Here is a 22,770-nt window from a genome sequence, read left to right on the forward strand (position 1 = left end):
CCTGAGAAGCAGAAAATGCAACCAATTTCTAACTAAATTTCTTTCGAAATTTTGAGGTGTGAAAAAATATCATAGCAGTTTTATTTACAAAACTAAAAGCAGTTCTCCCCAAAAGAATGTAAGGTGCAATAAAAACAATGGGTAGAGTCATTAAAAACTGAATAATTTGATATTATATTTAGCTGTTAAGGTTGCTCTATATTTTTACTGTCACTGAAACATAAATGACTGAATTGACTCTAAATTAAATAAATGAAAGGCATTCTCAAACTTTTCCCAGTGCTGTAGTGGTGACCATGGTGAGCAACAGCCTATATTGCATGGAAAATAACCTTGAGTGGCTTCAGCAGTTGTCCAGAACTAGACTGTGTTTTTTAGCCTACAGCCATTATGGTATAACAGATGGTTTAGAAGGCTGTGGAATATGACCATCAATAACTTTCTGATCTTGTAACTTTGCTGAGCTAGCTGTTGGTTGTCTTACTATAGTGCAGTTGTTTTGAAACTTGTGGGTCACAGTGTGGGGATGAACGGGTCACAAGGAAGCGTATCAGTGTATTGCAGAATGACAGTGCTCGAAGCGTTTACATTTTTTACAGTCACATAGTACAAGGAGTACAAAACCGTTTGTGGTTTGGGACCAGCATTGCAGAAACGTACAGTTTTGCTGCAAAATCAAGTTTATTTTAGCCTAATTTGTTCAATTCATGTTCATGTTAGCCTAATTTGTTAATTTCATGTTCAATGATATAGCATGCAGTAGGCTTATGCTAGGCTAACAGCAGTTAAACTAAGCCAATCTAATGCAAAGATATAGGCCTTTAATGTTGAAGTGATAAACAAATATTCAAACTTTTGCATGCATGCCACCTTAGCTTCCTGTGTTTATAGCACATTATATAGCAATTGTGAGGTACCCAAACATCACAGTGTTGAAAATTTGCCATGAATATTTTATTATTTTTCTATTATGTGACTAAGTATATAATAGTGTATAGTGTATATGTATAAAACTATGAGGTTATGTCTTATTTCACTTTACAAAGTATTTGGTGTGTCTCAGATCTGCTTGTGGGTCCTGGCATGAAAAAGTTTGGGAATCCTTGCTGTGACATGAAAAATACAAATAATGCAACATATGTGCTAGACGTTTACTATTAAGCTTCAGCACTATGTACCAACACCAGTTACTCAAACAGCAGCCTTAATTGGACAAAGTCTCCTAACTACCACATTTGACTTGTTTGTTTGTCTGTGGGGTATTTGGGTGAGGTGGGGTATATTGTTACATGTTAGTATTCATTTGACAATAGTAGGGGTATAACAATATGCAAATTCCACAGTACAAACAAAAGTACAATATAAAAATAAACAACATCTCAATATTAAATGAATTGAACAATACAAGTTCATTTACATTCTAGTATTGTGTTTGTATGCAAAGTGTGATTCTTTTTCCTTCAAGCTGCAATGAGGGTTTATTTTATAACGTGGTAGAAATTCAGTCATTGAAATCATAGGCTGTAAACATCCCTGTGGAGCAAGTTATTTGTTTTGCCAGTACAAAATCGACATTAAGCAACTGCTTGAAATAATGAACATTAACGTGGATTTTGACACCGCTAAGCAGTAGTCATATTCGGCTTCTTAACAAACTCTTAATGCAGAGGATCCGACAACATTCAGAAGAAAATGTCCATATGGGAAGAAATGCTCACATGCCAAGATTTTCTGAAACGTCATTCATTTCTGTCATACAGAAAACCAGCTTAGACCCGGAGTTCTTAATATGGGCATGATGCCAACTAAAGAATGACGACATGGCTTCTATACTAGTGTGCTGGCTCCGCCCCAAAATGAAATTCTAGCAATGCCAAGTGTGTGTGTGTGTGTGTGTGTGTGTGTGTGTGTGTGTGTGTGTGTGTGTTTAAATCCTCTGGGCTCAGTCTAAATGCTGCTTTAACTCTGCTGATGGTCCAGTATCGTGTCATTATTGCATATAAGCCATGAGGCAAATGTTGCAAGGAATTCAATTTACTTAAGTTCATGAAATCACCTATTTTTCTGACATTATGGTGATGTAGTGTAGGTAATAGAGTGCTGAAGCTGCTCCTTCATGCATATGGCCCCCCAAAGCATCCATGCAGCATATTTTTACTCATTAGTCACTGAATGCTTGAACTGACGTTAAAACGCCTTTTACATCATTTTTCTGACAGACGCAGCTGAACCTGTATTTCTAACAATACAGGAGCAGTCATACAGGAGCAGTCAGAAGTTTGGACACACCTACACCTGAAGTGCGTTGCTTATTTTTAATGTGAAATAACACACATGGAATTATGCAGTGACCAATAAACAATTATATTAAATTTTGTAGTAGTTTGTGTAGTAATAACAGTGCCTTAGTATCATTATTATTGGACAAGACAACCTGCCTAGTAGTCCATAGGTAATTTGAGAACCCCTACTTTAGATAAAAAAAAATGAAATTAAATTAAATTAAAAACAAAATCAAATTTTTACTGAGTTCGATGGGCCCTTTTTGGACTGATTCTTTATGGTACAGTGTTTAATTGATGGATAATATGACCTGTATATGCTGATCTGACCTGCAACACCCCATATGAGAATTTGAGATGCAGCTCTGTAAGTGTAGCTCAGTCTCTGCGGGTGTACGAACACACTGACGGTAATGTTCCTCATCAAAGAAACCATCACACACTCTTCCCCACTGCTGTGGCCTCCGCTCACTCTGCTTAATTACTGACCTTTGTGCTCCAAAAGACATCACATCACTCTGCTCTGTAATGAGGAATCGAGGAAAAGCTTCGTCTGCACCAAAACCTGAAGTGCAGCACAGTGAAGACACTAGAATTTGTTCTGACGATGAGAAAAATACCGGTCAGTGTCACACCTGAACATTTGGGCAAACACAAGAAACACTGCTGCACAACAGCAAGAAAGGCACATGTGTAGGCAGGGCTCGACTGATACAAGCATAAGTACTGGTTTTAAGGAGTGAAAAAATCTGAAAAATTAAAATGTAGTCCAGTATAATTTTGTGTGGTCTCCAGCAGTTTTAAATAAACATCACTTTACTGACTGATATTATTGACTGTACTCCATTGTCAATTTATTATTATTTTTTCCCAATTTTCTCCCCAATTTAGACATATCCAGTTCCACCCACTAATTAGGACTGAATCGCACTATATCACCAGCACTAGGAGAGTAAATGCTAGCACAGGCTTCCTCCAAGACCTGTGAAACCAGCTACCGCATCTTTTCAAACTGCTGCTAATGCAACATTATTGGACAGCTGAATGCACTCGGAGGAAAGTGCCAAGCATCCGTTCTGTTACATGGGCTAACAGATGCCTGCACTGGCTAGCATCGTTCTGGGTGGGGCTATCCCATCCACTCAGAGAGCAAGGCCAGTTGTGCTCTCTTGGACTCTCAGCCATGGATGCCTGTAGCATCACCAGGGATTGAACTTGTGATCTCCTGATGATAGGGCCAGTGCTTAGACGGTTGCTTCAGTCAGGACCACCTCTAAAATTAGTCACACAAAGTCTTAAACAATAAACATAAAATAAGCCACTTAACCTTGAAGAAGAATTCAGTTTTTTCAAAATTTGTGTATAAATAAATAGTAAAGATATAAACAAAATCATTTGAGTGGTTTGATGTAAAAGGCTCCGTCCTATTATTATATGTTAAAAAATATTGAACATGGGAAGTTTAAAGTGCACTGCCTGATTTACAAAATGAAATCATATTTATAAATGAGAGGTTCATATATAACATGTGAAGAGACATTATCTGTGCTTTATTAAGGTTCCATTAATGAATCCATAGAACTTTAACATTGCTAAACATTCAGGTCCCATTATAGAAAATTTATATTTTGGTATTTAATGTCAATTGTGAGCTGTTTTTGCAGTATTGTGTTGTATTGTGTGGTTTCACCATACTGACCATGATTTTACATATAGTATGAGTGATTTTAATCGGCCGCAATGTATAGCACTAGCAGGGGATTTACTTGTTGTATGTCATGGTTTTCTTTGGATTTATTTGTGAGTCTATGCCTCATGAGCACATAAAACTGGTCTGAGATCAGTTTTGTACAGCATGCTGATTTAATGAGTGCGTGTGTGGAGAGAGGCGGAGCCTGGAGGCAGGTGCAGTAATAACAGGCCTTCAAGCAGACACTGCTCCAGAGTACGCTTCCACTTCCACAGCACCAGCTGTGTTGTGGTGTGGGTTTTGTGTGTACTTTGTGTCTGTGTGTTTGTTTGTATTTTGAGTGTGTTCATGTGTGTGCAAGGCACTTTTTGTGTGAGCAGTATGTACATTACCCATCTACACACAGTGGGCCAGATGTACATGTGAGCACAGGTGCAACATAAAATATGCCTTGATGCAACTGCAGTATATGCCGTGAACATGCCTTATACTAGCATTTGATTTACTAAGGCTGCTGTGTGAGTCATCAGCAAGCTCAAGGCAATTCTAACCCAACTGAAAATCTAGAATGTGGAGCAATAGTGTTTCAGCATATTATGCTTTTGTGTACTTTTGATGATGAGATTTGATATAATATTCTTTCAGCATGCGCTTGAGGCTGATGCCTATGTCCAGTTGTGTCTGGAAGAAAATCTCTTATTAATATGGAACACTGCCGCTGATTTACACCTGGTGCTAAAAGCCGGCCGCTACTAATTGCTAACTTTAGTAAACTGAGTGGAATATCGTCATTCCTTTTCATATGTAATGCTCCCATGTGATCCTCCCTCAAGTGCACATCAGCTGTGTCAAAAAAACATTTTTTTTTTTAAAACAATGATATGTTTTAAAGATTTTTTCAAGAATTTTGTGTTTAAATGGTGCCTTTAGGCTCGTGAACCTCTTTCATACGTAACACACGGCCAGAATGTGTCTGATCTGCACCTGAAACTGGCGCCAAAGCATAGTACATTGGGACCAGTGTGCTTCAACCTCAGTGAATCAGCCATCGCTCTCAGCAGCCTTTCAGCTCTACCGCTGGGTGAATGCAAGCCTATTGATTTCTCTTCACTGTCCACAGCTATAAATTCACATTAATAAACAACATTTTTCCTGCGCTGTGTGTGTGCATGGCCGGACATCAGCAGGCTGTAATTCAGGAGGATTGTGAGCTGTGGGTGATGACGGAGCCAGTTAGGGCCTTTTTGTCCATATGCACACTGTTCTATCAGGCTGGCTTTTCATGGTGAAACTTTCAAGCCACTTTAGCTTTTGTTAAAAACCTATATGAAACTTAATTTCACATGTGTATTGTAAAGCAAAAGAAAAGCTAGAAAAATTAAAGGTTACACTAATTCCACAGAACCATAATGTCATCTGATTTAATCAGCCAAGAAATATATTGTCCTTGCAACTTTGACATCAGCTGAATTCATCAGCCAACCATATTTGAAACCTTAACATCAGCCACACTTTTGGTTGAGTGCCAAACAATTGGCCCAGTTGCAGGAAAGTCAAGTGTCAGCTGCAACCACCTGAACCTGAACAAGCTTCATAATCCCAGTAATGTACCATGCCATGAAATCGGATTTTAGCCAGAAGAACTTGCTTATTTGTTGGTGACCAGTTAGCTCAATGTCGTAGTACCCAGCTGCGACTAGTTAGCGAGCTAAAGTGAGCATGACAACAGTTTAATCAGCTGCTTGTGCTGGCATTTTTTCTGCTTTTGTTCTGTGTCTGCTGCCACAATTTATGATATGATATAAATGAAAAATGCTACCTATTAATCTGGATAATGAATGGAACATATGAATATGTTGCCTGTCTTATTTTTAAATTGATTTGTGTAACTGAAGCTATGTTAGAGTTAGGTGATGCTAGCTAACCCTCCTAGCTAAATGTGTTAAAGTCTGCGTCAAAATTTGACAAACTATTTTATTTTAAATTATTAGCTAGTAATCTACCTAAAATATTTCAAAGTGCATCAGAGTGGGACTTCACTGAGGATGAATATATAAAAACTACTCCAACACCCATTCAATGGACAGGGCCTACAAATGGGCCCAATGTTTTTTTACACACTTCTATAACCTAAAAATGCCTCAGCCAGTTTGCATTGAAGTCCCTGTAGTTACTGAGCAATAAGTCTTAGTATGTAATAAGCCTGAGATTTTAAGTGGTTAACAGAGAATTACACAAAAGCCTCCAACACTAAGTATATCAAATGTATCAGTACTGAAGTTAGCTACGCTGTACTTTGGTGTACACAAATGCCACTTTAAACAACCTGACTGCCACCCTTCCCGTCTTAAAACCAAGGACTTACAGCTGAGTTCTACCAATAAAAGAAGTTCCCAAGGATGTCACTGACATTATGTTCCCCTTCAAAGAGATTCTAAAATTTACACAAGAACCTGCCCAAACACACTTTAGCTGCCAAACAGTGCCTAAAGAGTTTATCTCTGAGAGAGAGGAGAAAATCAAGCTCCAATCTTGCTTCAGATCTGAAAAAATCCACACTTGTGAAAAGATGTGTAGCTGTAACTGAGAAAATGAGCATGCGCTTGCACTAAAACACCAAGACTGGACATCTGAGATGTAGAGTAAGGTTTGATGGACCGGTGAGTCCTTGAGATTACTTGGATCAAAATTCAACCAAATGAAAAGTGAATTACTTATACTGGTCAATTTGACAGGAAAATTAAGAAATAAATAGACGTCTCTTTTGTACAAGAATGATCTTTTAGATCAAAACGTTAAGATCATGAAAAATTCAAATAGCTTTGGAGCCATTGAGACTCTCTGTCTCCCTCTGTGACTGCACTCTTTCATGCCATTGCTCCAAATGGAAATGTTAACCCATCACTTCTGCAGGTGAAAATTCTATTTATTCTTAGGTTCCACCCTAAAAGGGATAGTCTGATGAAAACAAACAAATTCACACATTTTTCCCCAAATCTACTCAGTCAGCCAAGACTTGTCTGATGTTCACATTTTGGTACTGATTCTACGAGCCTTACATAGCTAACAAACTAACATTTAGTATTGTACGAACTGCATACCTAATCATCACAGTATTGCTTCAATTTGTTATTAATTTTAAAAAGATTTAAGTATGTGGTGTCTGACACTGTATAACATGCTGATACCTATAAACAAAGTATGGACAAAGTTCAGCCTCTAACATCACTTTCACTGTTGTTATCTATGCTGTGTACTTTTGTCCATTTGTACAGATAAAAGTATGTCACATTTAACAATTCTGCAATGTACATTTGCCTAATTATGCAATGAAATTATGCAAAAAAAATTGGGGGATCACTGAATGGGTGTCAAAAAAATACATAGAGTTGCAAAAGAGCTGTCAGATATCAATTATTATAAAGCTATCAATTACAGTTTAAAACTGTAATTTAAAAGTATTGTTTCATTTAATCATAGTCAGTAACAACAAAAGGAAATAATTACCAACCTTTCCTGGAATCATTTTAACACTTCTTTACTGTCCTATGATCATTTTGTTGACTTATGTCATAGTTATTAATTGCCTCACTTTTTTTCTTAATTATTATCATACTTATCATTATTGGGGATCTTGCTAAAGTATTTGTTGCACATAGAAAAAATATCTAATAGGCAACAAAACTGATTCAGTACCTAATGTGTGTCATATTACTATTCCTGTTAATAATATCATTTGTTTTTGTCTTTTAATATTGACATATAAAGATATCATTATGACAGGTGTAATTGTGGATGTACTTTGTTTACACAGTTTTATGCTTGAATGGCTGTAAGCTTCACTTGATATTGGTCCGCTACTTAGTTTTGAAAACCTCTGAAATTTTTTAAATCAGGTAAGCTAATGCCAGTGGGGTATTTACCAAATAGACTCAGCAAATCTTCTTTGTTACTTCAAAACACTTGACAATTCTTTATAATAATATTGCAAAGGGCAAGTAGGATCTGACATTAAAATGGGCCATATTAAAAAAATTCAGCAAATTCATGGGCCATTCGAGTTTTTATTTGACTTTTACATAACATTTTATCATGACCCAAAAGAGCCATTGTTTATTTAATATATGCCAAAACTGCAACAGCAAAATAGGCATAGAAGACTTATTCAAAAATATTACAAAATAAAAATAGTATCAGGTAATTATTTAAAACTGCCTATTTTAAAAAACTGCCTAACTAGGCACTAGACATCTTTTTTTTTTTTTTTTTTTTTTTTTGTAACCACTGCCGATGATTGTTGTTGGGGAAAGTATGTCAGAATTCACACCATGTTGCAATGCATGCTGGGGGCTGTAGTGCATTGGGCTAATAAGAATAGACAATTGAAATTATTTTGTGCATAGGACGGGCCTGAATAAACATCAGACAGCAAACATCTTGGCTGATCATTTTTGTGAACTATCGCTTTAAAGCACCTTCAGTTTTTTCTCCATATTAAAGTGCTACTTGATGTTTGCTCTAGGATACTACAACTTGTGATCAGTTTGGAGTAGTTTGTAGAGTGAATTTAAGCTGAGCTCCTCAACTCGCCCAGTAACTCCATCACTGCCAAAACATGAAACCTCTTTCTTTTTCTTTTTTTTTTGTCGGACTGCCTCAGGTTTAACTCCTCCGCCACTCTCCCTCCATTTTCCCTCATCATGGAGGAGATTGTTTCGATTCATCAATGCCATCTGCAGCATGGCCGTATTAATGACACTGTAAATGGAAGTGCTGTGTTTGGATCTAAGGGCAAGAAAAGTTTTTTTTCTCTGCTTCTTTTCCCCTTCTGTCAGCATTCTATACCCCTAGGAATCTGGAGGAGGTCTGTTCCTCAGAGTCTGAAAAAAAGCGAGAGAGAAAGAGAGAGCATAATGAAGAGCATAATGAAGAAACAGAGAAAACAAAATGAAAGAGTTACAATGAAATAGAAAGAGGGAACATGAGAGAAAAAGAGGGAATAGAAAAAAAAGAAATGAGGGAGATAGTGTTAAATAGAAAGCATAATGAAAGAAACAGGCAATGAGAGTGTGAAAGAAAGAAACAGTGAAAAAAGGGGAAAAGAGATTGGAAAGGGAAAGAAAAAGTGATAGAAAAAAGAAGGAGAGATGAAAAACAATGAGAAAAAGGCAATGAGGGTGAGAGAGGGGAAAAGAGAAAGAAGAAATGTAAAAAAAGATAAAGAGAGAATGTGAAAGAAAAAGAAAGAGGGAAGGATACAAAAAGTGAGAGACAGTGACGAACAGAAGAATAGAACAATTTTGAAACAAATTCTCTATAGAAAACACGCTTCTGCACATTTTACTGCATAATTACTGTTTAGTGCATAAATTACTGCTGAATTTAACAATCTGGGGAAAAAATACATAAAATGTGACCTGTGTTAAAGTTCTAGCACATTTCATATTTAATATCTTATTTTTTTCCAATCTGTTAAACTCATCAAATAACTACACATTGTGCACAAAAATGTGCAGAAAGTGCCGTATTTAAGTTTGTTCCCTGCACAGCACAAGTTCACTTGTTTTCACTTATGCTGGGCGTCCACTACACCACATTTTAAAATCAGATTTCTAAATGGAAGAGCATCACTAACTTACCCTCAGTCTTTCACAGAATTTCTTGTCTTTCTGTCGTGAGGGCTCACACACTAGACAATAAGTCAGAGAGACTTAAACATAATGAGTTTCAAGTACTGAATAGCAGTAAAAATCCCAGAGCTCATCTATTTTCACTTGACACAAGCAAAGCTAAACTGGACTGGACCTGTTTGTGTTTTTACGCATAGTGAAAATGCAAACTAAGAAGATGAGAAATGCTGATATCATAGTGAGAGCTGAAGCTCTTTTGCTACAAACTGGGAGCTGATTTGAAATTGTAAAGAGAGTGCCGTGATGCCTCGATCCATACGTCATAAACATGATAAATGCTGTTATTAGTCTGTGCTCAACAAGCAGCCTCGGTCCCTGTGGCCCACTGTGTGCTTTGCATGCATAGACGTCCTGGATGCACTCATTGAGTGCTGACCACCTCACACTACAGGACTCGTCAATGTTTTGAGTCATAAAAATCACACATTTCAAGATATCTGAGGGCCTCTGATTGAGCTCTGGAGTGATCGGAGTCCCTCAGATATTTTCCAACCTGTGATTTTTTTTTTTTTACTATTTTTAAGGCTGCATAGTGATTCGCTTCCCCTCTCAACACTTTAGGAGCATTTACTCTGTCAGCCACTTCCAAAAGTATGAAACAACAATAACCTTTCATCAGTTTTAAATCATAATAAAATGCCTCTTTACTCACAAAAACAAACATGATATGGATTGAAAGTGTAGAATGTACACTTTCCACAGAAATTTTCACCTTATTTCTCTCTCTTTCTCTGTGAGTCTAGCTCTTTCTCTCACTCTTTCTCCCCTCTCTCTGTATTTTCTCCTTTTTTCTTTTCTCCTTTTCTCTTCTCTCTCTTCCTCTCTCTACCTTTAATTATGTCTTTCACTTTTTCTTCTCTAATTGTGTTCTGTCTTCTCTCTCTCTCTCTCTCTCTCTCTGTATTTCTCTCTTCTTTCTCTGTATCTGTTTTTCTTTCCTTTCACTCTTTCACTGTCTCTTTTACTTTCACCATCTGTCTGTCTATATGTTTCTCTCATATTCTCTGTCCCTTACTTTCCTGTCTCTTACTCTCTTTCCTCTATCTCTCTCTGTTTCTCTGTCTCATTCTTTGTCTCACTCTTCTCTATCCCTGTCATTCTCTCTTTTCTTCTCTCTCTCTTTATTTATTTTTCTCCCATCTTCTCTATCACATCTCTATTTCTATCACATCTCTGTCTCTCACTCTCTCTGTCTCTCTCTCTCTCTCTCTGTCTTTCTCTCTCTCTCTTGTCTCCTTGGTGATGAGAAATATTACGGTGGTTTTGCTCTCGTCAGTCTGCAGCTCAGAGAGCAATGAATGTCAGAGCAATTAAAGTGAGAATTATTTGAAGCTGGAGCAGACTGGCAGCCAGCCCGTAATTCTTCGGCCCTGGGCGTGCGATACCTGACTAATTATTCACCCTCGTTTATTGGAACAGGTTTGTAGTTCGTCTGCCTGTTGCCATCTCTTGTATAGAGCCAATCAAACGTTACTGTTAAATTGGTCATTAAAGGTGCTGTATGTAATGTTTTTTTGGCGACCCTATGGTGTCAACTTATTTGTCTGATTTTATACAAATAAAACAGTCATAATTCATTTTTTATATTACCATTTTCAGCCTCTCATTATCTTTTAGAATTAAGTAGCCTGTTTTTGTTATTGTGCCTTTATATCTGCAGTCCAAGCTGAAGCGCACCTTCGTTATAAATGAGCAGGCCTAAACAGCTGTGGCTGAAGAGGTGGATATTTGTAAATGCTTTGGTTCACATTCCAAAAAAAAAAATTCATATATAGGCTGTTTTTGCAGCTTGGCTTCATTCTATGGATGTGTGGAGTGAATGCTGCATTTACATAAACATGTAAACTCTTTTGTTTCTAAAAACTGAGAATCTGAAGGATTTTGTCATGAGTTTATGTCTTTTTTCAATTCAAGTGTTAGCAGACTCTTTAGACATTAGGCCTTTTTTGAACTCTGTTGTCAGGTGTTTGGTTGGTTCTGTCGACCATTAATTATGTTTATCTCTTGCATCTGTGAGCCTGTACAAGATGCAGTGAATTAACAATAGGTTGGTTTGTCATGGTTTCATTTGTTTTGCACAATGGAGGAATAAATAGTAGACTGGAAACTTTATTTGTACCAAGATTAACTAATAATGTTTATGTATTATTTGTCTGTTTTCAGTGTGCAAATTAAAACACAGTTATCGAACTGCATAAAAACATGTTGGAAAAGACAAAGACATATTGGCGTATTTTGAATGTGTCTTACTGTATGTTTTATCCCACTTTTCCAGCGTTGGTAGTCAGTGTGTCAGTAGATGTTTCAGTGTGTATGTGTGGACAGGTGTGACATTAATAAGGCAGTGAGCAGAGATGGAGAAGCTGGCCGTGAGCTGCCCAGAGACTGACCAGGTTCAGCTGAAACAGACCCTGGAACCAATTCACTGCTGAGTGTGTGTGTTTTATTCTCAGCAGAAATGCTGTCGCCACGGAGATGGGAGTGAGCAGCTAAAGGCCAGTGTATTGCTGTAGTTGTCAGCAGTAATTACAGCAAAGTGCCAAGCAGAGTGGGTGTGCATGTATTTGTGTGTGTGTGTGTGTGTGTGTGTGTGTATTTGAGCTTCAGCCCCTCAGCATATGCTTTCACACACTATAACGCTGAGCTTTTAGATGCACCACAGATGATTTGTTTGTAAGTGATGGAGCTCTGAATGAAAAGTCATTTTATTTTTCAAACACACTGGCATTTATTTATTTATTTATTATGTGTTATCTTGCGCTAGTCCTTTCAGTGACCAAATAGGCCTTTTACGTTGTGCATCATTCTATAGTCAGTGACATGGCCCTCCAGGTCTAAGCCGGGAAAAATGAATGCCGTTTCCGAAATACTGCTACTGTCGTACCCTGTAGTAAACTAAAATGTTGTAAAGCTTTTTGTTTTATGTTATGCACAAATTTTCCCCCGAATATCACAGTATATTTTGAATTATGATATCGTTATATAGTCAAATGCTAATATCAGCACATACATGCCACAAGCTAGCACTCCTGTATACTGAAATGACATTGAATGAAAACAAGGCTACTACTGTATTCAGTGCTATTATGTAACTACACCAGCTACTCAAATTGTTGCCTAGTGCTGCCAAAGCCTCTTAATAACCTCACTTGACAAAGCCTGCTGTCTTGTGTGGAGTGTTTTGGCGAGGCTGCCAGTCTTATGATGTCAGTTGAATTTAGCATGTGTACAGCAACATACCTTTTTTCGACAACTTAAAGAACTCATATTTGAACTTCTTGGATAAACTGTACAAAGGACAAAACATATGTGTATTGACATATTTTTGTTAACCACAAGATCTGACAGCAGGTATTATTGAAAAAGCTATTAATCTTTCCCATTGACAAAAATGGGATAGATTCAGGACTTAAGAGTATGGATGCAAATTTTGAACAACAAAATGATGGACCGTTCTCAAAGATCTGTAACAGACAACAATTCTGATGAACTGTGCTGTTGATATAGTTGATATAAGTAAATTGTGTGATGTTAAACCTCTTATGCTGCATTTGATTTGTTTTAAGTTGCATCGTTTGGAAAGTAATTTTCAATTAAAGCAATAGTCCCACCAAAAAAATTTTCTGTTTCCCTTTGTCACAAAAGTGTGGTATAAACTTAGCTACGTTAGCTTTCCAGTGCAAAATAGCAAAATTACAGGTACCAATCATGTCTTTACTGATGGATTACGCTTGGGGTAACAGAGAAAGCTGTGTAACTGTGTAACTATTGCTTTAAGAAATAGTGCAATGTGTCTAATAGTTGTAAATTCATAAATAAGTTGTAGTAGCTGTTTGGCAGGAGAAAGGCTGATGACTGCAGTCCAGAGGTCAGAATCACACTGAAACTTGTCTCTCCTCGTTATTTTCTTTGACCCTTTGACCCTTGCCAGCTGTGAGGTGATTGCCCAGCATAGTGAAGGCCAGAAAATCTGTCCATTTCACAAACTATGCTCACCTCTAATAACAAATTCTAAAGACTCTGATCATAAGTCTACAGGAAAGTAGCTGCTTTTATAAGAAGAAAATCATTTAAAAATGGCAAGTTTTGACTTGATGATTAAATAAAAGATTTGCTTTGGCTGTGTACATTTGATGTTAAAGGAATAGTTTGGCAGAAACAGTCAAATGTGCACAATTTTCCCCAAATGTAGTCAAATAACTAAGATATGTTTGGTGTCTGAACTTTGCTTCTTTAGTTTGTGAACTGGAGCAACAAGGCTAATGTAGCTAAGAAGTAATGAAAACCTATACACCACCAATTAGCATTGTGCAGGTCACATGCTAATTTGCTTATGTGGTTTATGATACTGTATGACATGCTTTTATCTATAACAGTGGACTAAAGTACATTGCATAGCTAAAGGCAGGTGTAGCAGCCATCTGTCTAATTGAATTTTGTCCATGCTTTGTTTATGATAAAGGTAAAATTGTATGCATTTGATATTTTGATATTTTGTTCAGCTGTTCCTTTAACAATTGACTGAACTTTGAAGATGCTACATGATGATGTAACTGTGCTGGCATGAGAAAAGCAGCTGTATTAAAAAGCATAAAGCCCACAGACTCAGGGTATTATTACATCCCATGTAAACAGTGGGGTTTATTTGTTCTTGGAGCATGGATAAAGCACAGATATGAAGCCAGCCAGCATGAGTGTGTGTGTTTGCGTGTGTGTTTGCATGTGTGTACATTGCTGTGTGTGTGTAATCCTAGTTCCACAAGCCTATGAGCAGCAACAACAGCACTGATATTGTGTGGAATACTAATGTTGAATTTAAGGAGACACAAGGGGTTAAACAAGAAAGAGACGTTAAGCTCCAGGCAGAGGACCTCAAAGGTCAGGCCTGTTAGCAAAGAGCAAATTCCATAGGAAATCACTTAACTGTTTCAGCGCTGCTGTGTCAGAGTCTGTCACAAACAGAAAGCTTCAAGACATTTTTCTTGGGGAATAGAAAAAAGGGAGCAGAATTAAAGTACACAAATATGCATATTAACATTGTTTAAAAGTGAAAGTGTGAATAGAATTTAAATTTTAGAAGTAAAGTCAAGCTCCATTTTATCCATTAGCCATGTCTGCACATTTCAGAAAACATAAAAGTTACCACTTTCTGTTCCCCTGTTCTTTTAAAAACATTTGAAAACTACATTGGACTTATTTGCATATTTGTACTATATTAAAATCACAGTTCTCATAGATAATCAGTCAAATTACAAATTAAAATAGGCTGTTTTTTAAACGTAAGCTTTTTTTTTTTCAGTGGGTGTAGGTAGGAGCTAATGTTAGCAGCTGATGATCAAATATGGCTATTCCTATTAGTTGGGGTAGACATACTGACACTTGCTAACTTTTTGGTGACTTCTTAAAAAGAGCTAGTTAACACTACCAAGTCACCCAAAATGATACTGCATTTACTTGCTAGTTAAACAGGCAGCATATTTAAATAGCTAGTTAACTTGTTAGAATGGCATTCGCATACCAGTAGCTAAGAGTTGTCACTTTGCTACTGATCACAAGATACCAAAACTGTTTATGGCCAAATTAAGCACTAATTGAGCATCCTGATTGGTGCGACAATCTGAGCATAGGCCCTCTTGTCAGGAAATCACCACATGTAGCCAGGAAAGCATTTGCTGTTGTTGGGAAATATCTCTTAAATCACTCAGCGCAAAGGTAGACATTGGGCATTTAGCTGACTTAACAGAATAACAGAATTGTCAGGAGCATTCTCCCTCAAGCATTTTGAGCTGTCCTGTCAAATGCCATTAGTGGCAGTTCGGCAAGATGTGATGGGAGGAGGCCTAGCTAGAGGGTGGAACTGGGGGAGAAAAAATTTGTTAAAAATAAAAAAAATCTCCGCACCTTTCCAGTGTTTGTTTTTTTTCTATTTGTTTTTGGAAATTTAAAAGTGGAAGAGCCAAAGTGTTTGTGGGGGAGCAGGTGCTCTACTTTCTCTATTGTTCAGACACCTATTGTTAAGGTCAAAATATTGGATTTGAGCAAAAAATCAGAACTAAGCAGTAAGGATAATGTATACATAGGCTAAGTACACATGAGTAAATGTAGCTGACACAACTTCATGACCCATTGGTTAGATTTGGTCAGTGATTTATTGATTAGTGCTGAGACATGTTTCAGTAATGACCGTGCCCTCTCCTCAGTCGCTTAATGACCGGTGGGTGATGTAGCGCAGTGGGCTACTTGTTATGAAACATCCCAAATTACATTTTGTGCTGAATAATGCCCTGCCCGTCACTATAACTGCACTTCATTACTCACAATTATCCATACACAAATACCTGTTTGGTTAGATTTGATGAGTTCCAATAAACCGTCCCCTATTTTCATTTATATAGCCTCTCATCAATATGTATTAAACAGTCCATCTGGGCAAGTCATTCTATCAAAGCCTGGAGAGAGCAGTGGAGTGTGAAAGGCTCTGAGAGAAATGGGGAGTTTTCATTTTTAACGAGAAGAACCTTCGATCAATAACACGTACCTCCCGCTATTTGCAGGAGAAGAAGAAAAAAAAAACACTCACACAGAAAGAGCAATACCATTTCATTTTATTTTTTTTAATTTACTTTTTTTCTTCGTTTGGTCACCAGCAACCTGCCCTGGAAAATGATATGGCACAACAGGGATATTATTGCCTCCACTCGGCCAAAAATGTATTTCTTATAGAGGCCCCTCAGAGCCTGTAACCTGACACCGTGGGACAAGGAGAAAAATTGAAGGAGAAAGGAGGGGAAGGGGGGAGAAAGAAATAAAAGAGAGAGATGTTCGGAGGGAAAATGGGGTGAATTAGCCAGGTTTCAGCTTCTGCACCGCTTCATCCTGTGCATACCAAATCTGGACAAATCATATTAGCAGGTGTGATTCAGATTCGTGGGGGGCTTTAAAAGAAGAGCTCAGTAAAAATCGAATTTATAGTTTTTCCCCCTTACCCCAAATGTAGTCGATCAGACAAGACATGTTTGGGGTCTGAGGTTTGCTTCTTTAGTTTTCACTTGAGCTGCGATGCTAATATAATTAATGAATAATGGAAGCGTTATGTGCATGAATTAACACACTGCAAACTGCATGCCTAAATCATCTTGCATCATACTGAATTAACTTGATAACTAATCTCAAATAGACTTGCTGATGTGGTTTCTGACATTGTATGACATTCTGTTATCAGTATTGCTGCCACTGCTTTTTTAGCTATGCAGCAGACAATTGTAGCTCATTTTTATTATTTACTAGATCAGATAGAATATCAAAATTGATGGATATATGTATTGGGCTAATCAACAAAAAATGCTGAATTACATACAAGCTAAAAAATCTGATTCACTCCTGTAACAAATCTCACCTGAAATAGCACACCTCCCAGTTAGCAAAATTTGTCTGTGGACCAGATCCTTTTTTTGGTCTGGCCCACTATATTCACACTGTGAAGTCAGTAAAACTAATGGATGTGGCCTAACTATGTCCCAACTGCATTGTTGGTCCATAACATTCACACCAAAATTAGCCCACAAATATGAAAACAATGCAAAAAAATGTATGAAGCTGTCAGGCATCTGGCCCTATTCTGCCCAACTGCCCAGTATTCAGTTAACAGTTGGACAGAATTGGCCCAAAACTGTCTGCTATCTGAGTCACATTGTGTCATGTCCCTTGCAGAAAAAAACAGACCAGCGTGAATTCCAAGGAATTCCAAATTACTTTCTACTGGTTTATGCTAGTCTGGTGCTGGTCACCAATGCTGGTCTGTGCAGTTTCTTATGTGAAATGCTTAATTTTAAAGATAATTTTGTAAGTAAAGATATTGGATTGGTATCGGTATCAGGCAATACTCCAGGTTTGACTATAAATATCATTGAAAAAAGGTGGAATCCTGTCATCTTTACTTGCTTGTTAGTCTATGTGCGAAATTAAATATCCTTGTAGTTTCCCAGTGCAAAATTAAGCAAACAAGCATCAAATATGTTAACAACATTAACAGCATTTAGGGTAAGGGGTAAATTGTACTTTTTTTTTTTTTTTTGCTAAATTTCCTTTGAGATCAGCAGTGTCATTCTAGAAAGGGCACTTTAAAAACCGCACTGCTGTAGCAGATACTTCAATTAGAGGCTGGAGCTCAGGTATGCAGTCAGCCATGAAAAGTGGCTGGAGGCAACAGGGCTGGGAGAGAGCAGTCAACGCCACCTCACATAACGATGTGGAAAATGACAAGGGCTGTCTCCGGATTGCCCGTCAAAGCTTCTGATAATTGACGGGCATCCACTGTCTCTCCACAGAGCGTCACGAAGACTTTCACTCTGCCTGGATGACGTGATTCAAGACATTCTTTATTTCAGCACAACAGATCCAAAATCTGTTAACATTCATTTATTATGGGCTGTCTGTTGTAATGCAATCAAAATTGTGTATTTGTATGTTTACCTTAAACAATAGTACATGCTGTTAACTGGCAAACTGCTACTATGAGCTAGTGGAAGGGCCATATTAAAAATCTCATCAAATTTGTGGGCCTTATTTTTAAAGAAGAGAATTTATAGGTGCAGTAGGGAGTGGGAGGGTTTGGGGTCATCTTATTTTATTTTTTTAATGTAATAACTCATTCAAAATAATAAAAAGACCTTTGACAAAAAAAAAAATTGTGGGCCATAGGAAAAAAATTACTTTTCTTTTTATTAATGTTGTGCTATAACCCAAACTGTCCACTGTTTATTCAAAATATACAAAGCTTCAGCAGTAAAATACAGACACTTGTAGTAGTAGTAAACATTACATGGACACTTGAAATATTCCAAGTTAAAATAGCCCCAGGAGCTAAGCCTATTTATCTGCTTGAAACAGACACCTGGCCTCATTTCTTTCTTGCTAGTTCATTAAGACTTGGGCTCAATTTCTGAGCTGCTGAGCTAACTTTAGGTGTTTATATTGGCTGAACTGCAGCTGAAATGCATTTTGGTGATATAATTGGTGTGGAATTGTGCAGAATTGAACAGAATTGAGGTGTAACCACTGTCCCATAGATTGCCATTGGACTTGCGTGCATTAGTCAGAGTGCACATTATGTTGCGGTGCATGCTGTGGACTGTAGTGCAGCACATTGCGAAACGGGCTAATGTTAATAGAAAATTGAAATACTTCTGCGGGCTGGACAGGATTGTGTGGCAGGCCTGATCTGGCCCATGGGCCTTGTGTTTGACACATGGGTACTAACAGGTTGAATTAGCCAGAGGGGGCTATCTGACGTTAGCTCATCCTAAATGGGTGCATCAGTTTGTTAAAACACCTAGATAGCTATCTTGCCATCTGGGACACTTCCCTTAAATTAATTACCCAAATGACCTGGTGCCTGTCTCACGAAGCATAATAAACCTAGCGGGTGCAGCTGTTTTAGATTTATGAAATCTGCCTCTTGTTTTATGTGTGTATAAAAATGTAACATGTCAAAATGAAAGTGCAAAGCAAGAACACCGATCAGTCAACAATCAACAATCAACAATCACTTGTTTGTAAAAAGTGATTTCAGAGCCACTCGGTTCTCCCTGATGAAAACTGTTTGCCTTCAGTGTTTTGTTGTTAGGATACTTTTAATAGACATCAGACTAATTAATGACGTTCTATTAAAAGACTGGTTTACCGAGAGAAACACTGGAGTATTTTCACCTAAAATGAGTTCATGAAGCGAGTCTTGTTACAAAAATAATAATAGGACATTAGAGCCATAATTAATCTTTTAGTAATGTTACTTTCAATACAGTACATTTGAAAGCAAATAAGCAAATACTTTTGTACTTTTACTCAAGTGGAAGTCTAAAGATTAAGATTAAGTGACTCTTATTAGTCCCACAATGGGGAAATTTCACCTCTGCATTTAACCCATCCGTGAAGTGAAACACCACATACAGAGTGAGCACACTTGCCTGGAGCGGTGGGCAGCCCAATCCACAGCGCCTGGGGAGCAGTTGGGGGTTAGGTGTCTTGCTCAAGGACACCTCAGTCATGTCGGCTCTGGGGATCAAACCGGTGACCTTCTGGTCACGAGGCTGATTCTCTAACCTCCAGCATGACTGCCCAGAAAGAGAGAACTTCTACTTTTACTGGAGTAATATTTTGGGTATCTCTACTTTAACTCAAGTACATGATTTGTGTACTACGTCCACCACTGATCAAATGCAGCTGTAGTTAACTCATTTCATGATAGAGGCTAACTGCTTTCTCTGTTACCCATTTTATACACTCATGTAGTTTAATTCAGGCTACATGAAAGGGGTAGCTAAGAGGTTGCTGTGCAGTTATTTTAGTGTTTTGATTATATGTGAATTAATAGACTTGCAACAACATGTGCCCTGAAATGGTCCAGAGAAGGTCCACTTCCAACAGATGGCTTGGCCCAAAACCTCTTTGTCTGTAATTCCAAACTTAATGCTTCCCATAGAGGTTTTAATCATTGCATTCCTAATAGTACTAATATTTTCTAAAGTAGTGTGTGTTTAGGAGCTATAAAAAAGATCTTCCACCAACTGAGCTGTAAGTGATTCTAGACGTTTGCAATAAGTCTGTTTTAGGTGACCAAACTGGTCTGGACAGGCCATGTCACATGAGATTGTGAACATATGCCAGAGCAAGACTGTTAAGGGTTATATATGTCATAGGCAAGGTCTTGTAATTAATGTGAAGCTTAACAAAAAACAGTCTCCATTAAATAAGTATTCTTTACATATTAATGTCACACGCACATGCCCAAAAAGTAAGCCTGGATCGATGTTTAGGTCTTAAATGCAAAATCAACATACTGATGAAGTAGAAAACTAGCTTCACTATATGTACTGGCCAGTAGCTTCACTATGTGTACTGCAGATTGTGTGTGCAATAATGTAGGGGACTTGACGTTGGAGCAATGCACGGTGCCAATTTTCAGTTGCGTTTATTAATGGTATCTCTGGTGCAGCTTGCTGACATCGCCAATATCCCGCCCTTGTTCTGTCCCGTGTGATATAGTAGGAGTATGTGTGCCGGTCTCCGGTGGCGTTAAGGCTGAGAATTCTTACAGAACACACGGCAGATGATGGATGATTGGTGGAGCTCTTAGCGAGAGACTGCTCTTATCTTCACACGCTGCACACTGCTAGCATTCTCACCTCACCCCAGTGTTCTAAAGAAAAAAAATCATCATTCTGCACACTGTTCTTCTTCCTAAATGAAATTGCTACTTGTCATAGTCAATGCGGTGCTGATTGCAGCTGCGGCGTGGGCTGTGGGTGTTGGAGGATGAGTATTTGCTTATGAAGGCCATTCAGTGGATGTGCTGCGTTTTCTGCTATGTGTCATTGTAATAGAGTTAATTACAGTTGTATGGTAATAGATGGGAGAAGCTAGCAGTGACTCACACGCATTAGCCCCCTAACGCCTCCTGCCCAGAGGAGGATGGCTCCCACCCAACCTCCAGCCATCCAGAGGAGGAAAATCTCAAAGCGCTCAGCCTGTACTGAGTCTGATGCAGAATAGAATAGAATAGAGTAGAATAGATTTGAAACTATATGTAATAGTATAGAACTAAAGTCGAATGGTATTAAGCCCGAAACCAAGAGTATTAACAGGGAGTTTGTCCCCTTTGCTGCAGTAACAGCCTCTACTATTCTGAAAAGGCTTAACACTATGTGGTTGAACACAGCTGTGAGAATTTGATTGTAGTAGTATGTTGGATGACAGTTCTGTGTCACAGTCGCCACTCCAACTCATCCTGTAGGTATTGAATGGAACTACACTCCAGAGAACACAGTTCCAGGGCTCTACAGCCCAATTCTGGGGGGCCTTATACCCCTCTGGCTGACTCTTTGTATTGGTCTCGTGTGTGGCTGTTTCAAAATCCAATTTTATTGTCAGTTTTTTCTATGGAGATTACACAAGCTATGTGCACAATTGATTGCATGTGTCACCAATGGGTGCACCTCAAAGCAGCTGTATTCTGTAATTTAAAGGAGCATCTGGACACGTTTGGACATGTACTGTTGAGCAGAATAGAATGGTACTGAATCGACTAGAACGAATATGGAGGTGGTAGTCAGATGTTCCTGGCTACTCCATAGCTCACCCGTGTTAATGGTGCTGCATGCTGTGTTGCTGCAGGTTGCTGAGTAATCTGCCCTTTTTTCCCCCTCAGATCCAGTTGTCCACCACAGACAGAAGACTGTGGTGTCCGATATCTGCTTCCAGACGGATATGTCCAGCCTCATGGACTTCAGTACGCCGGACTCCTCGCTCGACAAAGGTAGGACATTAATCAGGCAGCTTTGATTCATGAGGGATGTGCAGAAAACAAATAGAAGCACTTTGATTTTCTATGCATTTGTGAAACATGTAGGTTACAATGCTAATTTAACAAAGCTTATGTTGCTTGTTAATTGTTAATTGTAGCCTGACCTTAAGTATTATGCGTACTAGGGGTGCGGAAAAAACTCGATTCTTAGATGCATCGTGATGCGGATGTGAACAATTCTAAATCGATTCATAAATGTCAAAAATAAATTTTCAAAATATTTAATCAATACCATAATGTTGATGGAAGGTAAAAAGTGGAACTTGGAAGTGGGTAAGGACAGCGCCCGAAGTCTATGGCGGCACATAACAAAAACACGACAGGATGAGCGAGACATCCGATCAGCACACTGTGCATTAAAGCTAGTTTCGGTTAGGAATCACCTTGGAAGCCACAGCATTTAATGTCTAGTATGTCTCATGTCTCAGGCTAAAAATATAAACAAGAGCACAGATTCACTTTGCTCTGCTTCAAGCTTTAGGTATAGTCGCTTTGCTCCCATCTCCGCCAGAAAACTTTTCCTCAGAAGTATAGCGGCTTATTTTAAAATGTCTCTCAGCGTTCGACTGATTCGACTCTTTGATAAGATGCTGAAGTCGCTTCTTATTCTCCAGCTGCTTGTTCGAATTTTCCTTTTCCACCTGCCTGAGATGCTGAATGTAGCTGCTGCACCATTTAAGCGACTTCATCTTCGCAACTTTTTATAGTTTGACTCTCTCTCGTTGCAGATTTAATGTTCCAGAAAAC

At 38.3% G+C, this 22,770-nt stretch overlaps 1 protein-coding gene across 3 annotated transcripts in view; it reads left to right on the forward strand.

The window, feature by feature from the left end:
• The window catches only part of kaznb (kazrin, periplakin interacting protein b), a 334,246-nt gene that overhangs the window by 237,703 nt on the left and 73,773 nt on the right, over window positions 1–22,770 (forward strand). For all 3 annotated transcript variants that reach the window (XR_005129279.1, XM_017692866.2, XM_037532183.1), the window contains exon 5: window positions 21,868–21,975. Coding sequence is in view for 2 of the 3 variants with exons in the window: in XM_017692866.2 (XP_017548355.1) it covers window positions 21,868–21,975 (108 nt within the window). In the remaining variant the exon portion in view is untranslated. The remainder of the gene's footprint in view (window positions 1–21,867; window positions 21,976–22,770) is intronic.

The sequence above is a fragment of the Pygocentrus nattereri genome, chromosome 21, assembly GCF_015220715.1.
Source record: "Pygocentrus nattereri isolate fPygNat1 chromosome 21, fPygNat1.pri, whole genome shotgun sequence".
NCBI lineage: Eukaryota > Metazoa > Chordata > Actinopteri > Characiformes > Serrasalmidae > Pygocentrus > Pygocentrus nattereri.